Below are 17,600 nucleotides of genomic sequence, written 5' to 3' on the forward strand. Positions count from 1 at the left end.
TACAAATTTTTTTCATTAAATTACGAAAATTTTTTATGAAGTTGCGAATAGTTAAGGTGAGATTTTTTTAGGTTTACGCAATATTTTATGGAGTTTACAAAAAAAATTGGTGACCAAAAATTTATAAAGTTTACGAAATTAAGAAAAAATTATGAAGTTTACAAAAAAATTTATGAAATTACGAAAGATTTTACAAAGTTGCGAATAATTTTACGAAGTTTACAAGTGATTTTTAGAAAGTTTACAAAATTGCTCACTAAAAGGATTTTATGGAGTATACGAAAAATTTCTTTACGAAATTACGAAGATTTTTTTATGAAATTACGAAAATTTTTTATGAAGTTGCGAATAATTTTTGTGAAGTTTACGAATTTTTTTTATGAAGTTGAGAATAATTTTAGTTTACAATTTTATGAAGTTTACGAATGTTTTTTATGAAGTTTACAAAAAATTGCTGGATAAAAATATATGGATTTCATAAAATTACGAATAATTTTTATGAGGTTTACGACAATATTTATGAAATTACAACTAATTTATCAAATTACGAATGATTTTATGAAGTTACGAAACTTTTATAAAGTTTACGAATTTTTATGAAGTTTACGAATAATTGGAACTTTATGAATGTCATGTTTTCATACAGTTTACTTGTAAAGTTTACGAACAATTTTATAAAATTACAAAAACCGGCGTAAGATCATGTGAGGGTACGAATAATTTTATGAAATTGCGAAAATTTTATGAGGTGTACGCATATTTTTTTTACGAAGTTTACGAATGTTTTATGGGTCTTTTATGGAGTTGCGAATAATTTTACGAATGTGAAATTGCGAATGTTTTACAAAGCTACGAAAATTTTACGAGGTTTACAATTTTACAAAATTACAAAAACCGGCGTGAAGTGATTATGCAAGATTTATGAAATTGCGAAAATATTTTATGAAATTACGAAAAATCTTTACGAGGTTTACGAAAAAAAATCTTATGAAATCACGAATAAATTACACACACCAAATTCCAAAAAAAAACAAAAATTTATTTCAAATACCATAACAACTACACTACTCAAAACTCCCCATCCCCCCCTGTCCCCCCACTACAATTCCCCAACCTACTTTTCAACTCTTGCATCTTAACCTTTAACAGCGTCTCTTCTTTAACTAATTTCTTCTCGACCCCCCTCAGCCCCCTGACGTACTCTTCCGCCCTCTTCAAAATCTCGACTTTCGAACATTTCGGGCTTTTGGCTAAAATGGGGACCAATTTTTTCAAGTTATCGAACGAGTTGCGTAAATCTATCCTGCGCATGCGCTCCATGTTGTTGTGCGCCTTTGTCTTTTTCTTCAGGGGGAGGAGGCCCGAGGTTATCGTGGGGCTGGAGGAGGAAGTGGGGGTAGGTTCGGAATCCATTTGGTGGAGTTTCGTTAGGAGGAGGTTGGAGTGGGGGCGTTTTCGTACATTATGGTTTTGTGGGGGGTGGGTGGGGGTGGTGGGGGGATTTGTGGGGGTGGAGGGGGTGTGGCTCTTGGGGGAGTGGTATGATTGAGATGATAAGAGGGCCGTGGTGGATTGGAGGACGCCTGTTGATTAGAGAGAATATATTAGTTGCTATGGAAATATGGTAACCATGGTGATATGGTTGCCATGGCAACAACACCCGTCGCCATGGCAACAATAAAGACAAAACTCACCCTTAACACTCTCCCCCCTTCCCAACCTTATCACCTTTTTCCCCGGCCCCACTGAGGAAACGAGAAAACTCTTCTGCTGCAACGTCTTCATCAAAGATTTCAACGGCACTAAAATCTTGGTTTTCTTGGGAATATTATCAAAATTTAGTAGTTCCCCATGTGAATAAATCCCCCTTTCTTGATTTCCCCCCATCCCCCCCTGTCCAATTTCCACCCCATCGATAACCACATTTTCTTCAAGATCCTCCACTTGACAATAATTGTGGTCATTATTCAGCGCTAATCTCAAGTGTTCGAGACTGTGGGGGGACGTGGGGGGGACTTCCTCTTCTTCTTCAAATAGGAAACAGTCGTTGTTTAGTAAATCTGTGGAGGATGATGTGGAGGAATATTTCTGACGTTTCTGGGGGGGTTCCACTGGGGACGTGGGGGGTGGTTGCTGGGGGGAAAAGGGGGACGAGAAAGTTGATAAGAAATCGTTAAACTCGAACGTGTCGAAATTGTCGAGTTCTTGTTTTATGAAGGGGTAGTCCAGAGTGGGGTCGTCGTCTATGGGGTTCGAGAGGGGGGACGGGGGACGAGTTGGTGGGGGGGTGGTTGTGTCAAGGTTCGAGATTAGGGAGTCCAGGAGGGAGTTGGCCGTTATGTCGAAATTTTGGAGGCCACTGAGGGGGGGGAGGTCTGTAAATTATTTAATTATTAGTTTCCATGGTTACTTATTTATTATTTCCGTGGTTACCAAGATTAAATAAATTACCATAGTTACCAAGATAGTAACCATGGTAATTTTATGGTAACCATGGCAACAAAATTACTAAAATAACGCATAGCAACTAAAAAAAAAACTCACCCCTTAGCAACTGTTCAAATTCGACCCCCACGGGGAAAAATCCACTGATTTTCCTTTTCCTCCCTTTTTCCCCAAAATGGCCCCTTAAATCTTCAAACTCCACACCCCCCTCTTGATCCTCCTCCTCCCCCTCCTGAGGGTGTGGCAAGAGTGAAAAAATATCGTCAAACTGCAAATCTTGATGATTAAGATAATTGTCTTCTTTTTCGAGTTTAATTTTTTGTGGGGTGTTTGGGGGGGCGGGGGACCGCGGGGGGGTCGGCAGTACCAGGTGGTGGTCCATCTATAAATTTTAAAAAAAAAATAAATTCGTCAGTTTCTATGGAAACAATTTGTGAAATTAAATATTCCAGGAAGAGAGAGAAGCCGGCATATGGTGAGTCAAAAAATCACCATGACAACCGTGGCAACGCGTGTGCTTCAACGTGGAGGGGATTAGAGTGGGTTGTGAGGTGGAAGGAATTTTCTTAGGGGGTTGGATGTGGTTGGTCCCCGATGGAGTTTTTTTTAAGGTTTCCGGCCGGGGGATGGATTTTTAGGGTTAATTTGGTAGTCATGGAAACTATATTTTATTTTATTGTTTTTTTTAAATTACCTTTTTTATATATTTTCAAAAAGTTACTATAGTTACTATAGAAAAAACCAACGCGCACACTTGAAAACCGCTCCAAAAAACTGTTTTAAATCTTTATATTTTATCCGGAAACTATGGAAACCTTCTTGACAATAACCATGACAACGAAATTCGAAAAAGCTTTGAAAACTGGAGAAACGTAGTGAATTTCCAAGGAAACCGAGTGACAATATGGTTGAGAGTTGAGAAGCGACTGCAGACAAAGAAAGGAGAGAGAGAGAAAAAAGACCGGCTTCAGTGGTGAGTGAACGTGGTGGAAGAGAGAAGAGAGAGAAAGAGACGACGCGTTAGTGGATAGTGGCGGCTTTTTGGGGAGGGTATAGCGTAGAGAGTTTTCAACGAGAGTTTTATAGGTACATAGTCCGGCTATACGGACGTCTCGTTTGGGGGGCGTTGGTGGTGAGGAGTCCATTGATAGTGGTGGAGAAGGAGTACGATAACCCATAGAGCGGAGATATATAGGCAATTTTTCCATTGAACGAACGGATTGAAGGTCGTCCTGTGTGTGAGTGAGTGGAATTGTGGAGCATAGGTGGGCAAGAAGGAGGTCTGTGAATATTCAGCGGAGGTCGGTGTTATTTTTACCCTTTTTTAAGTGGAATTGGAGTATTTTAAGAATGTCCAGAATGAGTTATTTTTGGAATTGCTGGTATTTTTAGGCGTTATTGGTGGATTGGGTTGGTGGATTACGGTTTTGGTCCATCTGTTTATTTACCAGTCCTGATGACCAGGATCAACATAAATACTCTTCGATTGGAATTTCCTGTAACAGCACATTGTAAATTGGGGTCCAACGTTTGACGTCACGCCTTGGGGTGACCGTGGGACCTGGACGGAGGGCCAAAAATTAGACCGGCGAAAAATTGGGGGATTTATTATTTTTTTAGGAGGTCGGAAGAGATGTTTTGATTTCGGACGGACAGACAAGATGATCACTATGGCAGCTATGACGAGTTAATTTCAGATATTCAATATTTCATGCTTGACCCAGGGCTGATCTGCCCATCGAAATGTCCGTCTGTCCATGGTTTTTTTTTTGAAGGAAAAGTTACTAATAAGGAAGCTTTGACTCGGGCTTTTTAGGATTTAAAAATTTCAACTCCACAGAATTATGCGCTTAAGATAAGGCTCCCCCAAAAAAAACCTCAACCCACCTCCACGTCCGCCCACCCATGCTCCTCACTACCACCTTCACTAACTTTAACACCCGTCTCACATTCCCAGCCTCCTCTCCTTTTTACTATCCAATTCCTATGTCTGGCTTTTTTTTATCCTCTCTACTCGTGGTCCTCTGGAAGCAGACGCGTCGTCGGGGTGACGGTGACGGTCTGCTGTCTCGGATAAGAGATTTAGATAAGCCAGTTTGTGAATGGGCTATGCTCTGTGGAGTATTTAGTAACTTTTAATATGCCATTTTCCATAGTAACAATTCGCTCAACTTATGTAACAGACAACGCGCAGAATATTTTTTTTTCCTTTAAGCTAAATGAGCAATGTCCAGCGGTTGACCTTGGTTTTTTTGTTGTAAGAGTGTGAATTAATTAGGTCGTTGGCATGGTTGCGTAGGCTTTTTTTTTGGGAATTTATTTAGGCGAGCCCATGGGAACTTCAAAAATCTTAAGAAAAATCTTAATAATTCCCAAACCCCCCTCCCCCCACCCCCATTAAAAAAACCATGACAACCGATAAAAAAAAACCTTAACCACCCCAACAACTTTCTCAATGACAACACCCAAAAATAACCTCTTCTTAACAACAATAAAATAAATCCCCATGACAACAACGCAACCCTTTTCCCTATCATAACGGTAACACTGCAACCACCTCTTCTTCTTCTTCGCTTCTATGCAAACCAATTTAACTTGATTTTCTCGTTTCTCTCTCTCTATCACTACTTCACCAATCGCCATGGCAATGTAATAATTTCCGTTTCTTATAGCAACCACCGCGCGACGACGACGACGACGACCCACTTTTCGAAACCCACTTTAATTCTTCTCTTCTCTCTCTTGATCTTCATCTCAATCTTCACACAAATGAGTAACCATGGAAATATATATAAAATTAAAATTAAAATTCTCCATAGCAACCATAATACTCGTAGTCATGGTGATAACTGTTAGTTCCTTGGAAACGGATACGGAAGAAGACTTTATGTTAACCTGTCCACGACCGATAAAGCAGAAATTGAGATCGGGGAGGTGGTTGAGGTTGCAGGAGGAGGTCAAGAGGGGGGTGCCTTGTGACTTGGATAGCAAGGGGAGTGCCGGGTGGTGCGGAGTCCCGGGGGATAAGTATCCATGGTAACGGATTTATTTAAATTAAATTAAATTATGGTCACCAAGAGGTTAATTCCGCAGGTCCCAAGTGCGGAGGTTCGTGTCTGAAAACACGGGACTGATGAGAAGGATGTACGGGGAAGTCCGTCAATTAAACCTCATGCGCATGGAATTTTCGGATTCTAATGGGATCGAGGATTATGAAGTGGGTGACGAGGGTGGGAGGTCCCTAGAAACCAGCACGGTTGCTAAATCCGTTTCCATGACGACCGGAGGAACCACTGAAGAACCCGCGACGGAAACGGTAACCAACGCCGCGGAGGAAGAAGTAACCATGGCAACGGAGGTTTATTTCAACGACATTGAAAAGAGGAACTCTGCTGAGGTTTCCATGGAAATTAAGGAAAAGGTTTTTATGGAGGAGAAGCCGACGCTCAGGGCGGTGTGAGTTTTGGATTTTTTATATATTTTCCATGGAAACAAAAAATAAATTTATAAAAAAAACCATAGAAACGCCTGCCCTGTCCGCGAGGAGGTCGTCGCGCCGTACTGGGCGAACAACACGCGCGGGGAGATATTAGCGCTCTTGAATTTATACCCTTTCGAACAGTACGTCCACTGGGAGAAGTGTAACCAGGAGCATAAACAGATGTACTGCAGGGAGGGCTGCAGGTTTGTTACTATAGAAATTTTTTTAGTAACCATGGAAATTAAATTGAGTAACCATGGAAACAGGTGCGAACAGCAATACCGACTCCACCGCCTCCTCGCTTTCGATCCGACGAACGAATGCCGCGGGATTTTCTCGGACTGGTTCCGGTTCCCGAGTTGTTGTGAGTACTTAAATTTTTAAATTTATTTCCATGGAAACCAAAAAACTAAAATAAAATCCAATAGGCGTCTGCAAGTGCTACCTAACCGAGTTCGAGATCTCCACCCACTACTCCCGAGCGGAGGAAATAAATTCAAATTCCCGATCACCAAGGAAACATAATTTCGATTTCGATTACGACTTCGACGAGCCCGACGTGCGTGGTGTAGACCCGCATTTTTATTACAAAGAAAATCATCTATATCCTAGATAATTTCGTTACTTTTAAAAAAAAGTTGCCATGGAAATTAAATGTGTGTGCCATAATTGGTTCCTATTCCTATTTTAAAAAAAAATCTATTTATAATATATTTTTTTATAAATTGACTTCAAAAGACTAGTAAAAAAAATTTTATAAATTAAATTTTAAAAAATTAATTGCTCGTCGTCGTGGTAACGGAATTATTGGCGCTGGCTGCCGCGGCTGCGGTGGCGGCGGCGGAGGGCGTGTTGGCGACGGAATGTGAGAGTTCGTACTCGATAACTTCAGAGTAAATTAAATCCTTCCATTGATCGACCGTGTGCTCTCGCTCGTCTACGTTGTGGTCATACGGACCGGGGGAGGGCTGTAATTTATTTTTTATTTTATGTTTCCATGGAAATAAAAATCTCGGGTGTAACCATGGAAACTCACCGCATTGACTTCCGACTCGTCATACCAAACGTTGATGTACGAATGTAATAGCGCTTCATCCACGGAAATCCTACGTTCGGGATCGATCACCAGCATTCTCGAGAGTAAATCACGGGCTTGTGATGCTAGTTATGGGAATTTTAGATTAGTTTTTCACATCTTTTACTATAAAATAAGGAAGTACCTTTCAATCTGGAATGTTCGCTGGAATCGCTGGGAAAGAGAACGTCAGGGAATAAACGTTCGAAAGAGTATCCAGAATGTCTCGGTCTGTTTTCAACATAGTTTCGAACAGTTGGTTGGAGTCGGCGCATGAAATCGATTTGCGGCGTTCCGAGCTGCTCTATGATTTTATTCCATTGATCAATGTGGTCCGTCCCGGGGAATAATACGGAGCCACGGATCATTTCACCCATTATACAGCCCACGGACCAAATGTCCACGTTTTCTTTATAGCCCATTCCGAGGATGACCTGTGGGGGATGGATTACACGGGGGTTAGATAAGGTCAGAGGTACTTGGCGTGGCCCCACTCAAGATGCCCGTGATTTTAAAGAAATTTGGGACAATTCGGACACACGACAGACACAAACCACCCAGCTACACAAGCCCACCCCTCAAAACTCTCCACACAAAACAATATCCACCAACCTCGGGAGCCCGATAATACCGCGTCACGACATAAGGAGTCATCATAAAAGTCGTCCCCGCGGTCCTTGCCAGTCCGAAATCCAAAATTTTCAGCGTACAATCCGATTTCACAACGATATTGCTCGGTTTCAAATCTCGATGGATGATCCCCGCGGAGTGCAAATGTTTAATCCCGCAGAGCATTTGATAAAGTAAATAACTCATCCGCTCGTGATCCAAATCCATGTTGATCACTTGACCCAGGTTCGCGTCCATCAGCTCCATCACGAGATAGACGTCGGAGAATTCTTCAAGGGTTTTTTGGGGGGTGAAGGCGTTCAGCAGGCCGATTATCTGTTGGCATGGGAATTTTGGTTGTCATGGAAATTATTTATTTAGTTGTCATGGCAACATAATTATAGTTACGCTTACATTTTTATGACAAACTAATTTCATCAATTTAAATTCGCGGTATGCGCGCTTGGCATGCGTCACGTTTTGAAAGGGGCGTGAGAGTTTTTTTATAGCCACGTTTTGGGCGGTGTGCGTGTCGTAGGCGGAGCTATAATTTTAGAAATCTAGAATTTATTTCCATGGTTACTTAAAAAAAATTGCCATGGTTTTACAAAATTACCAAACGATCCCCTGGGCCCCTGACCCAATTGGTTTCAAATTTTGATAACGTCTTAAAATCGTAAACCTCGTATCTCCCACCTCCATCGTGTAGAAATTCGGATTGTTGATCGGTGGGGGTGGCGCTGAGGAGGAGGACCCACCAGCCGAGGTCGAGTTTTTTGATATGGGCATCTGCAAAATAGTGACAAGTTTAGGGTTAGTTGCCATGGTTACCATGGAATTAAACTTACCTTTCTCAAGTTGCCAAGGTTACCGTTTTATATAAATTGTTTCTATGGCGATTATTTTGCACAGAAAAATTTCCTTGTCAAAATTTATAACACTGCTGAGAGCTGCGGAAGGTTTAAAGTTTCGTGGTTTCCATGGAAATCCGCGTGGTGGCGGGAGTGAGGGAGGGTGGGGGGGTGGGCAGGGGTTATGTACGGTTTGAAATTTTTGGAATTTATTTTAAACACACGTTTCCATGGCAATATTGCATTTTTTTTAAATAAAATAATTTTTTTAAAATCCCCCCCGTAATCCCCGCACGCCCCCCACAAAATCCATATATACAAAATCTCCATTATTGCAGTCACGCCTTTGAGAGAGCTACACGAGTTTCTTCTTCTTCACGCCGCAGTTTCCACGGAAATTCACTCTCAAAAATTTAAAAGAAAAAAATCTCCAAGGTAACCAAAAATTTTAAATAATTTCCATGCCAACAATAATAATAAATCTCCATGCCAACTTGTAGATGGCCCCCCCCAGTTACTCCGACTTGGGAAAATCCACCCGTGACATCTTCTCAAAAGGCTACCATTTCGGTCTTTTTAAACTAAATTGCAAAGCCAGCACGGTCGGAGGGGTGGACATTTCCACGGGTGGAACACACTCCTTGGACGAAGGGAAAGTTTTTGGTGACTTGGAAACCAAGTATAAATTTCCGGCTTATGGCGTTACCTTGACGGAGAAATGGAACACGGATAATTTGCTCGTGACGGAGATCAGTTGCCAGGATAAGTTGGTGGAGGGGGGGAAGGTGGCAGTGGAGGGGGTTTTTTCACCGGATAGTGGGTAGGACTCTGTTTTTTGTGGTTTTATATAAATTATTTCCATAGAAACGGTAGAAATTTTTATTTTATTCAAAAAATCAATTTAAGCGAAGTCTTAGCAAATTGGTACAGGATTTAGCACGCCAAAAAATTTAGCACAGAAATTGGCATGAAAATTGGCGTGCTAAAAAATTAGCACACAATTGGCATAAAAAATTGGCATGAATTTTGGCACAAAAATTTAACACAAAATTTAGCACGACCAAATTTAGTTGTTCCATGACAACTATAAATAAATAAATTCCCTCTGTTTCCACAGTAAAAAATCCGGAACGCTAAAGTCCTCCTATAAATCCCCAAATGCGACGATTGACGTTGATGTTTCCGGTGGGGATGCCAAGTCGCTGTTGGTGAACGGGGCCGTTGTCCTTGGTTACCAGGGCTGGTTGGGGGGGTATCAGCTGACTTTCGATACCGTGGAGGGGGTTTTGAAGAAGAATAATTTCGCTGCGGGGTATTCCGCTGGGGATTTTCAGATCAACACCAACATGTGAGTGGGGTTACCATGGTGATTTAATTTTTGTAACCATGGCAACTAATTAAATAAATTATGTAACCATGGAGATTAAATTCGGTAACCATGACAACTAACAAAAAATCTCCACAGTGACAACGGCGAGACCTTCGCTGGATCGCTCTACCAACGAGTAAACAACCGCTTGGAGGCTGGCGTCCAACTTTCCTGGACCGCGGGGGGCGAATCCACGACCCGTTTCGGACTTGGCGCGCGCTATTTACTTGACCCATGCACCGCCGTGCGCGCCAAAGTCAACAACCAATCGCAGGTCGGACTCGGTTTCGAACAGAAATTGCGGCAGGGTGAGTTTTTAAATTATATTTAATTATCACCATGGAAACTAAAATTAATCGTTGCCATGGAAACTCTAGGAATAACCCTCACCCTCTCCACCTTTATTGACGGAAAAAACTTTAAAGCCGGCGGACACAAAATAGGACTCGCCCTGGAACTCGAGCAGTAATTTTTTTGAGTTGCCATGGAAACCTATGCGTAGTTTTTTTTTCTCTCCATTTATTTTTCCCTCGTTACTATAGTTACTTCAAAATTTAGTCAATATAAATAAATTAGTTGTCATGGTAAATAAAAAAAAAAGTCACGTGATTGTTGAATAATAAATTGCGCCCATTTTTATTTCCAATAATAGAATGATGATGAAAGAAAAGCACCCAACACAGAAAAAAATAAAACCATAGCAACCTAGAAAAAATCAAAGTTTTTTGGTTGTCAGGACCAACGGTTTGGGCTGTTCCCAGGTGAACAGGGAACGACCAAAGTGGCCGTACGAGGAGGTCGACTGGTAGATCGGGTGCCGCAGGTTGAGGTCCCTGGAATTTTTGAAATTAGCGGGGTTATTTTTTGAATTAGCGAGGGAATTTTTAGCGGGAATTTCAAAAACTCACTTGACGATCTTCCCCGGCCTCAAGTCAAAGTTGTCCTTGACGATTTTCAGTAGTTCCGACTGGGTTTTGCCCCCACTCGTCCCGTAGTCAAACACGGTGATTGACAAGGGTTCAGCGACCCCAATGGCGTAGCTGACCTGCACCAAACACCTTCGGCACACCCCCCCAGCGACCAAAGATTTCGCGACCCAGCGCGCTGCATAGGCCGCGGAGCGATCCACTTTTGTAAAGTCTTTGCCGCTAAAAGCGCCTCCGCCGTGAGCGCCCCAGCCGCCGTACGTGTCGACGATTATCTTGCGGCCCGTGAGACCGGCGTCGCCCTGGAGATTGTAGAGTATTTTTTAATTGGTAATTACTAATTCGCATGGAAATTATCGATTAAAGCATGGAAATTAGGGATTATTTTTAATTGGTGATTATTAATTAGTAATTAAATCGCTCCAAAATTACCATGGGCCCCCCGATGACGAAATTCCCGCATGGATTAATGTGAAAAATGGTCTCGTCATTCAGATATTTGGCTGGAATCACGGCGCGAATAACTTTTTCCTCGACTTCTTTGCGTAATTCTTCGAGGGAGATTTTGTCCGAGTGCTGGGTCGACACGACGATCGAGTGGACGCGGAGCGGGATGCAGGCCCCGTCCTCCAGGCGGTACTCGATGGTTACCTAAGATTTTGGAGGGAAATTTAAAAATTAGGATCAAATTTTGGAGGGAATTTTAAAAATAGGATGTAATTTTAAATAACCCGCGCTTGCGCCCACGCGCTCTAAATCAACTGACCTGCGTCTTGGTATCGGGCCTCCCCCACCAAAAAACCCCATTTCTCCTCAACTCGCTCAATTTCGCGTTGAGCTGATGGGCGAGGACGACGGTGAGCGGCATGCACTCGGCCGTCTCGTCCGTCGCGTAGCCAAACATTATTCCCTTGGTAATCACAATAGATTATTTAATTAGTTTCCATGACAACCAATTATAAAAATACTAAAAACACATTTCCATGGCAACAATATAAATCTTAAAAGTAATTTTACTTGATCCCCCGCCCCCACATTGTCGGGATCTCTGTCGACGTGGACTCCGGCCGCGATGTCCGAGGATTGTTGCTCCAGAGCAATCAGGATATTGCATGTTTTATAGTCGAACCCTGTTTATTTTTTTTATGCGTTGCTATGCGGATTTTTTTATTGGAAGTCGTCGTGGTTGCCATGGAAATTTATAACTTAAAAAAATGATTAAAAAAACCCTACTTGATCCCCTGCGCCAACGTCGTCCGCGTCGCGCGAAACGTGAACTCCGGCCGCGATATCAGGGGACTGTTCCTCAACGGCGATCAGTAAATTGCAGGTTTTGTAGTCGAAGCCTAGTATTTTTTATTTTTATTTCTATGGTGATTTTTATTTTTTTTAAATGTTTCCATGGTGAATTTTTTCTAGCTTATCGCTTAAATATTTTTTTCAGATGTTGCCATGCTAACATTTAGCAATTTCTTTGTTTTGTTTTAGCTTATCGCTTAAATATTCTTTAGCTGTTGCCATGCTTTTCTGTTGCTTAGCAATTTTTATTTCCCTTTTTTAATTTATATTTGTTTCCATAGCAAGCTCGTATATTTTTTTATTCTTTTTATTTCCATGGTTACTTTTTATGATTTTTTATAGCTGCTGTTGCGTAGCAATTTATTTCCCGCATTATATATTTTAATAACATTTTGCGAAGCCTATTATTTCCATGGTAATAAATAATTTTTTCCCGCTTATTTAACAGATATATAAATCCCGCATTATATTTTGCGAAGCCTATTTTCTTCGTAGTTTCCATGGTGATTTGTAATAAATATTTATCCCCGTAGTAACCATTCTATTTTTGCCATGCTTCTTAGTAACCTAATTCGTTGCTTAGCAATAACAATTCCCGCAATTTAATAAACACTTCCGTATAATTTAGCAAGCCTCTATCTCCACTTCCTCAATTAATTTCCATAGTAACGACACACATAGCAATAAATAAATCCCCATAGCAACCATTCCACACACACATAACACAAATTAATAATAGCTCCAAAAAATCTCACCTTTTGAGGAGTCATCGTAACCAATGTGCTTCACCGTTTCCCTGACGACCCGCTGGTAATCCACAATCGCGTTGGACGTGATTTCTCCGCAGATCAGCACCATCCCCGTCTTTGTCACCGTTTCTATGGAATTGCATTTTATTTATTTGTTATATGAGTGTTTCTATGGAATTATGTGATTTATTTTAGGTTAGGTGTTTCTATGGAATTTATTATTTTTACTGCCGTTTCTATGGAAAATTAAATACGCGGCGGTGCGTTTCCATGACGACGATGAATTCTTATCAGCGAGAAACACCAGTTGTGCAAAGAGCGAGTTGCACAATTATTGAGCAAATATAGAGTTGCACAATTTGAGAGCAGAGAAAAAGGGAGGTGAGAGGTTAAAGAATTGAATGAGAAAATTTACCACAGGCGACCTTCGCGTCCGGGTCCTGGCGGAGGTGAGCGTCCAAAATGGCGTCAGAGATTTGGTCGCACATTTTGTCTGTGAATTTAATTTAGTTTATTTTTAAGTTGGCATAGCGATTTAATTATTTTTTTTTAAATAAATTATTTCCATGGCAATAAAAAAAACAATAAACTCACCCGGGTGCCCCTCCCCCACGGACTCGCTCGTAAATAGAAACGTTTCCCCATCACCCAAGTTAATTTCCGCAGCTGCAGTGGCGGAGTGACCGTTCGTGGTGACCGGGGAGGCGTCCCCGTGACCATTCGTTTGCTGGGTTGCGGGCATTTTTTTGTGTGCGTGTGAGGGTCTGGAATTATGTTAAATTAATAATTTTATAGTAACCATAGCGACTAAAAATTAAAACAACGTGGTAAATACGCCTGCCCCAATTTAAAAAATAAAATGATGTAACATTGTTTACTCTTTAAAAATAGCACATTTTTTATAAGACTTTATACCACTTTTACAATAAATACAATTTCCCCCTTAAAACTTCCCATGGCAACGGAAAATAATTTATAAAAAAAACTCACCTTTTTTTATTTAATACAAAATCCCCGTGGTCTAGAATTAGTTTAAAAAAGTGGAGTAAAAAAAAGAGAGCGAGGAAGAGCTGCTGGCTGGCTGCACGATATTTCCAACTCAAACGAGGAGCGGACGAGGACTTCGTGTGCGAACGGGTGGTGGGGCGACTTACTGACTCAGTTTGTGTGCTGGGGAGTGGGTTATATATGAGTAGTTAATTCAGCGTGTGTGTGTAGTCAGTGAGTGGAGCAGAGGCAGAGATGGGGGAATTATTTTTTTTTTGGTGATTAGTACAAACGTTTTCTTGGACGTTATAATGTTCTTCTCTGATCATAATGTTGTAAAAATGAAAGGTGAGAAAAGACGTTTATTAAAAAACACGTTTAACGATCTTAGATCTTTTAGAGTTTATATAGCACTTTTCTAAATCCAAAACGTTTTTAAGCGACGCGCGAATAAAGACTGGAAACGTTAATAATTGTTTCTGGAAATCTCTTCAAGTTTATTTTATTTTTGATCTCCCGGGCTGAATAAAAAAACCAGCTGGGAATTGTTCAGACCTGTGAAAGGCCAGTTGCAACTACATAAATTAAGTGAGACAAGCAATAAAATGTTACTGAACGTGCTTTATTCATTTTTATTAGAACCAGCATCCGAAGGTGGCCAAGGACCTGTGAGGAGGCTCAAGAAATCAAAGATAATGAGAAAACTGGTGGACAGGAGGGAAGGGCTGAAAGCGCTGAATGAGAATGCTGAATAAAATACGGAGCCAGAAACCAAAGAGGAGTATGCTAGTGGACAGAAGGGAGGAGATTTGCTATTGTTAGTGTTACCACGTTCACACTTGTCTTTGGATAGCTGTCTGTCGGAGATGTCTTCACCTCTAAACTCCCATTTGAAAACAGCCATCAAATAACAGAATTGTAGTCGTATTAAGGTGGTCGGTTTTACAAAAATGAATGAAATTATCACTACGACAATTAAAAATTTCAACCAATCAAAAAATCGGATTTGGAGGAGGACGTGACGATGACGTGAAGCATAAACGCACATTTACTCTTACTTGCTTTCCAGGCACGGAAGATCAATTCTCCACGACACCGGGAGCTTGCTCTTCTCTCAGCCAAGATTTTAAAAGTTCCTATTTGACACCCGAGGATAAAATGTTAACCCCGTTATCAGTCAATAATAGGTGACAGCTGTATAGCTACTTGAAGGTGACCCTTATGTTGAATGTTACTTGATCATGTCACGTTGATTAATCTCCAATATTAGGGAGTTTGCATGTATACTTCCGTAAATAATTTCCGTGACGTAGCAACGTGATTCCGTAGCTTTTCACGGAAATTTTTCACGTCTTCACGTTGCGGAGGGCGACAGTTTGCATAAAAACACGCAACGTGACCCGTAGTAAGACATCCGTAATTTTTCACGTATTTACGATGTTTTCTCTGTCGCTACGTTTAAAAATCAACGTGAAAAACTAATTTTCACGGACGTTCTACGGACTCAACCATTTCTACAAAATTGGTTCAAATAATAGCGTAAATACATATACAAAATAATTCCTTAACCTTAAACAAATATTTTAACAGCTTTCTTTCGAATGTTTTAATATGTTAGGAGCAATACTATCACAATTAAGAATAATAATTTGACTTTATCTCCTCACTATTTGCATAATTAGTTATTTATTGCTTGAATTTACTTACAATGAGGAGGTGTTACGTGTTTATTTCCGATTTTGACAGGAGTAATTTTAAATTGTCACGCTCAGAAATATGCCGACCCATATTTATGCGTTTTTTTAGAATGCGCATGTTTTCGCCCGTAGCGGAATTTAAAAAAATTGGCGAACATAAGAATTTGTCAAAACGCTGTCACTTTCGAATTTTAACCCGATTTCAAAAATTATACACAGTTTGTGCTCAGAATTAGTCTGAAATTATAAAAAACCCATTTAAAAAACCGTTAATTTTCAAAAAATTAACGGTTTTGCGTTTTAAAAAAAACTTAGAAATAGCATGAAAATATTTAAAATTTTATAAAATGAATTTTTATAGTACTTCTTATCAAAAATTATGTTTGTTCAAATTCGAAAAGTGGCAGCGTTTTGAAAAATTCTGATTTTTTCAAATTCTGTAACTGGCGTAAACATTCGCATTTTGGAAAACCCCTGGATAAATTGGCGATAACCACCTCACACCTCCTCAGTGTTAGATTGACTAACAATGGGGGTCTCCTAACGCACCTATTCTTACAGATTTCTAACAAAGTATCAATCGATCAAAAATTTAACTAGTATGAAATTTGCAATATTTGCATCCGAAACGGACAAAACGTAGAGTAAAATCGGTGCATTTTGCAGATGAATTTATTAATATTAATTAAGATAAACTAATCCAAGGACTTTGGTTAACGATTTTATAATTGGGATTAATTAGTAATTAGAAAGATGTGGAAGAAGGACTGAAATTATTGAAATTAATTAGTTAACTAATTTTCTAAATGCAACTCGGATTTGGTGAAATACAATCTTTAAAAAAAGCTTAAAAATGAAAAGTGTGGGGTGCAAAGTGTCTGGTGCAACCGCCCCCAGGTTGCTTATCTCCGTCAAGTTAATGCTGGGAAGGGTTTTGAAATTTAAACAAAAACTTTTGTTGATAATTCTAAAATAATTCACAACTAAAAATTGTAAAGTAAAAATTGGAAGAATAGAAAACATAATTACGTATTTATTTATTTGTGGAATTGCAAACTATAATTCCGTAACCGTGCAACGTATAAAAAAGATGCATTTTTACGTTACGGTTTACGACACGGACGTCAATTTGCAAACTGTCACAACGCAACGTCGACGTAGTTTCAAAATCTACGGTTCTACGTCACGTTCAGGGTCCACGGAAACATTCATGCAAACTCCCTATTGTAATAGCGATTGTGAACACGTTTCCCGGGGCTACAACAAAGCAGAACACATTAATAAGCTGATTTATGCAAAATTTCTTTACTAATTCAAACCTTTCGACCAAAGCACATTCAAATTGACTCTTCCCCACCTCTAATATTAACCCAATGGTTACGTGATTTTTGGCCCCAGAAATCCCCAATTTGACGCATTAAAAAAAATCACCCGTCATAACATCTATTAAAATAAAATCTCAAATAACCACCGAAATGTGAAAAGTAATTCCCCCGCCCCTGCCGTCGCCGCCGCTTAATCAAACTACCCATTTTTTCAAGAAAAAACAATACTACAAAAAAAAATTTACAAAAAAATAATTCCCCCATCCCTGCCGCTGCCCATTTTTTCCCATTAAAACGACTCAATCTCCATGGGAACGCGCTGGAATGAGGTGATGTTTGAAGTATTAACAAATGTGAGGCAAGGTTAAAGGTGGAATTATTGAGATAGAAAAGCGATTTTTGTGCGATTTAATGCGCAATTCTCCGGTGGTTGAGCGAAGTGAGTTAAGTTTTATGGCGATTTATCCAGGTGGATGTGTGTGTTTGGAGTTGCGTCAGCAATGAAGGTGCTTTTGATGAGTGTGTGAAGGTGATGATGCGCTCGAGATTGTTCGAGATTTTTTGATTGTAAATTAATTGCTAACGCATTTTATGTAAAAGAATTTCTAATATGCAAATGTTATGACTTTCTAATGTGCATGCAGATTTTGTGCGTAATTTGATTGATGGTTTGTGTGAAGGTGAAAGTGATAAACGATTATCAAAGAGGAATTGTTATCAATGATAGCGATGCAATTTTATCAAGTTTTTCTGGGTGATTGCAAAGGAGAGAGATAGGGCAGAAATT

The 17,600-nt window shown here is 40.1% G+C and overlaps 5 protein-coding genes across 6 annotated transcripts; 2 read left to right on the forward strand and 3 right to left on the reverse strand.

Moving 5' to 3' along the window:
* Positions 1 to 1,018: 1,018 nt before the first annotated feature.
* LOC110842747 lies at positions 1,019 to 3,528 on the reverse strand. Its single transcript, XM_022088550.2, has 4 exons — positions 3,140 to 3,528; positions 2,545 to 2,827; positions 1,695 to 2,375; positions 1,019 to 1,583 (listed from the first exon to the last, which is right to left on the reverse strand). The coding sequence occupies exons 2-4, from the start codon at positions 2,825 to 2,827 to the stop codon at positions 1,069 to 1,071; spliced, it is 1,479 nt and encodes a 492-aa protein (XP_021944242.1). The 5' UTR covers positions 3,140 to 3,528; the 3' UTR covers positions 1,019 to 1,068.
* Positions 3,529 to 4,923: 1,395 nt separating this feature from the next.
* LOC110845184 (protein spaetzle 4) lies at positions 4,924 to 6,692 on the forward strand. The gene is made up of 7 exons (XM_035848557.1): positions 4,924 to 4,986; positions 5,118 to 5,218; positions 5,302 to 5,481; positions 5,539 to 5,901; positions 5,968 to 6,129; positions 6,193 to 6,290; positions 6,355 to 6,692. The coding sequence occupies exons 3-7, from the start codon at positions 5,333 to 5,335 to the stop codon at positions 6,540 to 6,542; spliced, it is 960 nt and encodes a 319-aa protein (XP_035704450.1). The 5' UTR covers positions 4,924 to 4,986; positions 5,118 to 5,218; positions 5,302 to 5,332; the 3' UTR covers positions 6,543 to 6,692.
* LOC110845183 (stress-activated protein kinase JNK) lies at positions 6,458 to 8,609 on the reverse strand. Its single transcript, XM_022091549.2, has 7 exons — positions 8,459 to 8,609; positions 8,227 to 8,399; positions 8,025 to 8,154; positions 7,614 to 7,946; positions 7,147 to 7,435; positions 6,963 to 7,087; positions 6,458 to 6,894 (listed from the first exon to the last, which is right to left on the reverse strand). The coding sequence occupies exons 2-7, from the start codon at positions 8,397 to 8,399 to the stop codon at positions 6,703 to 6,705; spliced, it is 1,242 nt and encodes a 413-aa protein (XP_021947241.1). The 5' UTR covers positions 8,459 to 8,609; the 3' UTR covers positions 6,458 to 6,702.
* A 135-nt stretch (positions 8,610 to 8,744) lies between these two features.
* Positions 8,745 to 10,439, forward strand: LOC110845185 (voltage-dependent anion-selective channel). Its single transcript, XM_022091552.2, has 5 exons — positions 8,745 to 8,896; positions 8,962 to 9,281; positions 9,579 to 9,809; positions 9,927 to 10,138; positions 10,208 to 10,439. The coding sequence occupies exons 2-5, from the start codon at positions 8,962 to 8,964 to the stop codon at positions 10,297 to 10,299; spliced, it is 855 nt and encodes a 284-aa protein (XP_021947244.1). The 5' UTR covers positions 8,745 to 8,896; the 3' UTR covers positions 10,300 to 10,439.
* LOC110845182 (S-adenosylmethionine synthase) lies at positions 10,440 to 17,108 on the reverse strand. Of its 2 annotated transcripts, none has more exons than XM_022091548.2 (10): positions 17,059 to 17,108; positions 13,795 to 13,974; positions 13,399 to 13,568; positions 13,220 to 13,297; positions 12,811 to 12,933; positions 11,774 to 11,886; positions 11,523 to 11,666; positions 11,189 to 11,407; positions 10,739 to 11,058; positions 10,440 to 10,663 (listed from the first exon to the last, which is right to left on the reverse strand). In XM_022091548.2, the coding sequence occupies exons 1-10, from the start codon at positions 17,091 to 17,093 to the stop codon at positions 10,546 to 10,548; spliced, it is 1,500 nt and encodes a 499-aa protein (XP_021947240.2). In that variant the 5' UTR covers positions 17,094 to 17,108; the 3' UTR covers positions 10,440 to 10,545. The 2 variants fall into 2 exon arrangements, with proteins under 2 accessions (XP_021947240.2, XP_021947239.2); XM_022091547.2 differs by lacking the exon at positions 11,774 to 11,886 and adding an exon at positions 11,990 to 12,102.
* Positions 17,109 to 17,600: the final 492 nt, after the last annotated feature.

The sequence above is a fragment of the Folsomia candida genome, unplaced genomic scaffold, assembly GCF_002217175.1.
Source record: "Folsomia candida strain VU population unplaced genomic scaffold, ASM221717v1 Fcan01_Sc002, whole genome shotgun sequence".
NCBI classification, from domain to species: Eukaryota; Metazoa; Arthropoda; class Collembola; order Entomobryomorpha; family Isotomidae; genus Folsomia; species Folsomia candida.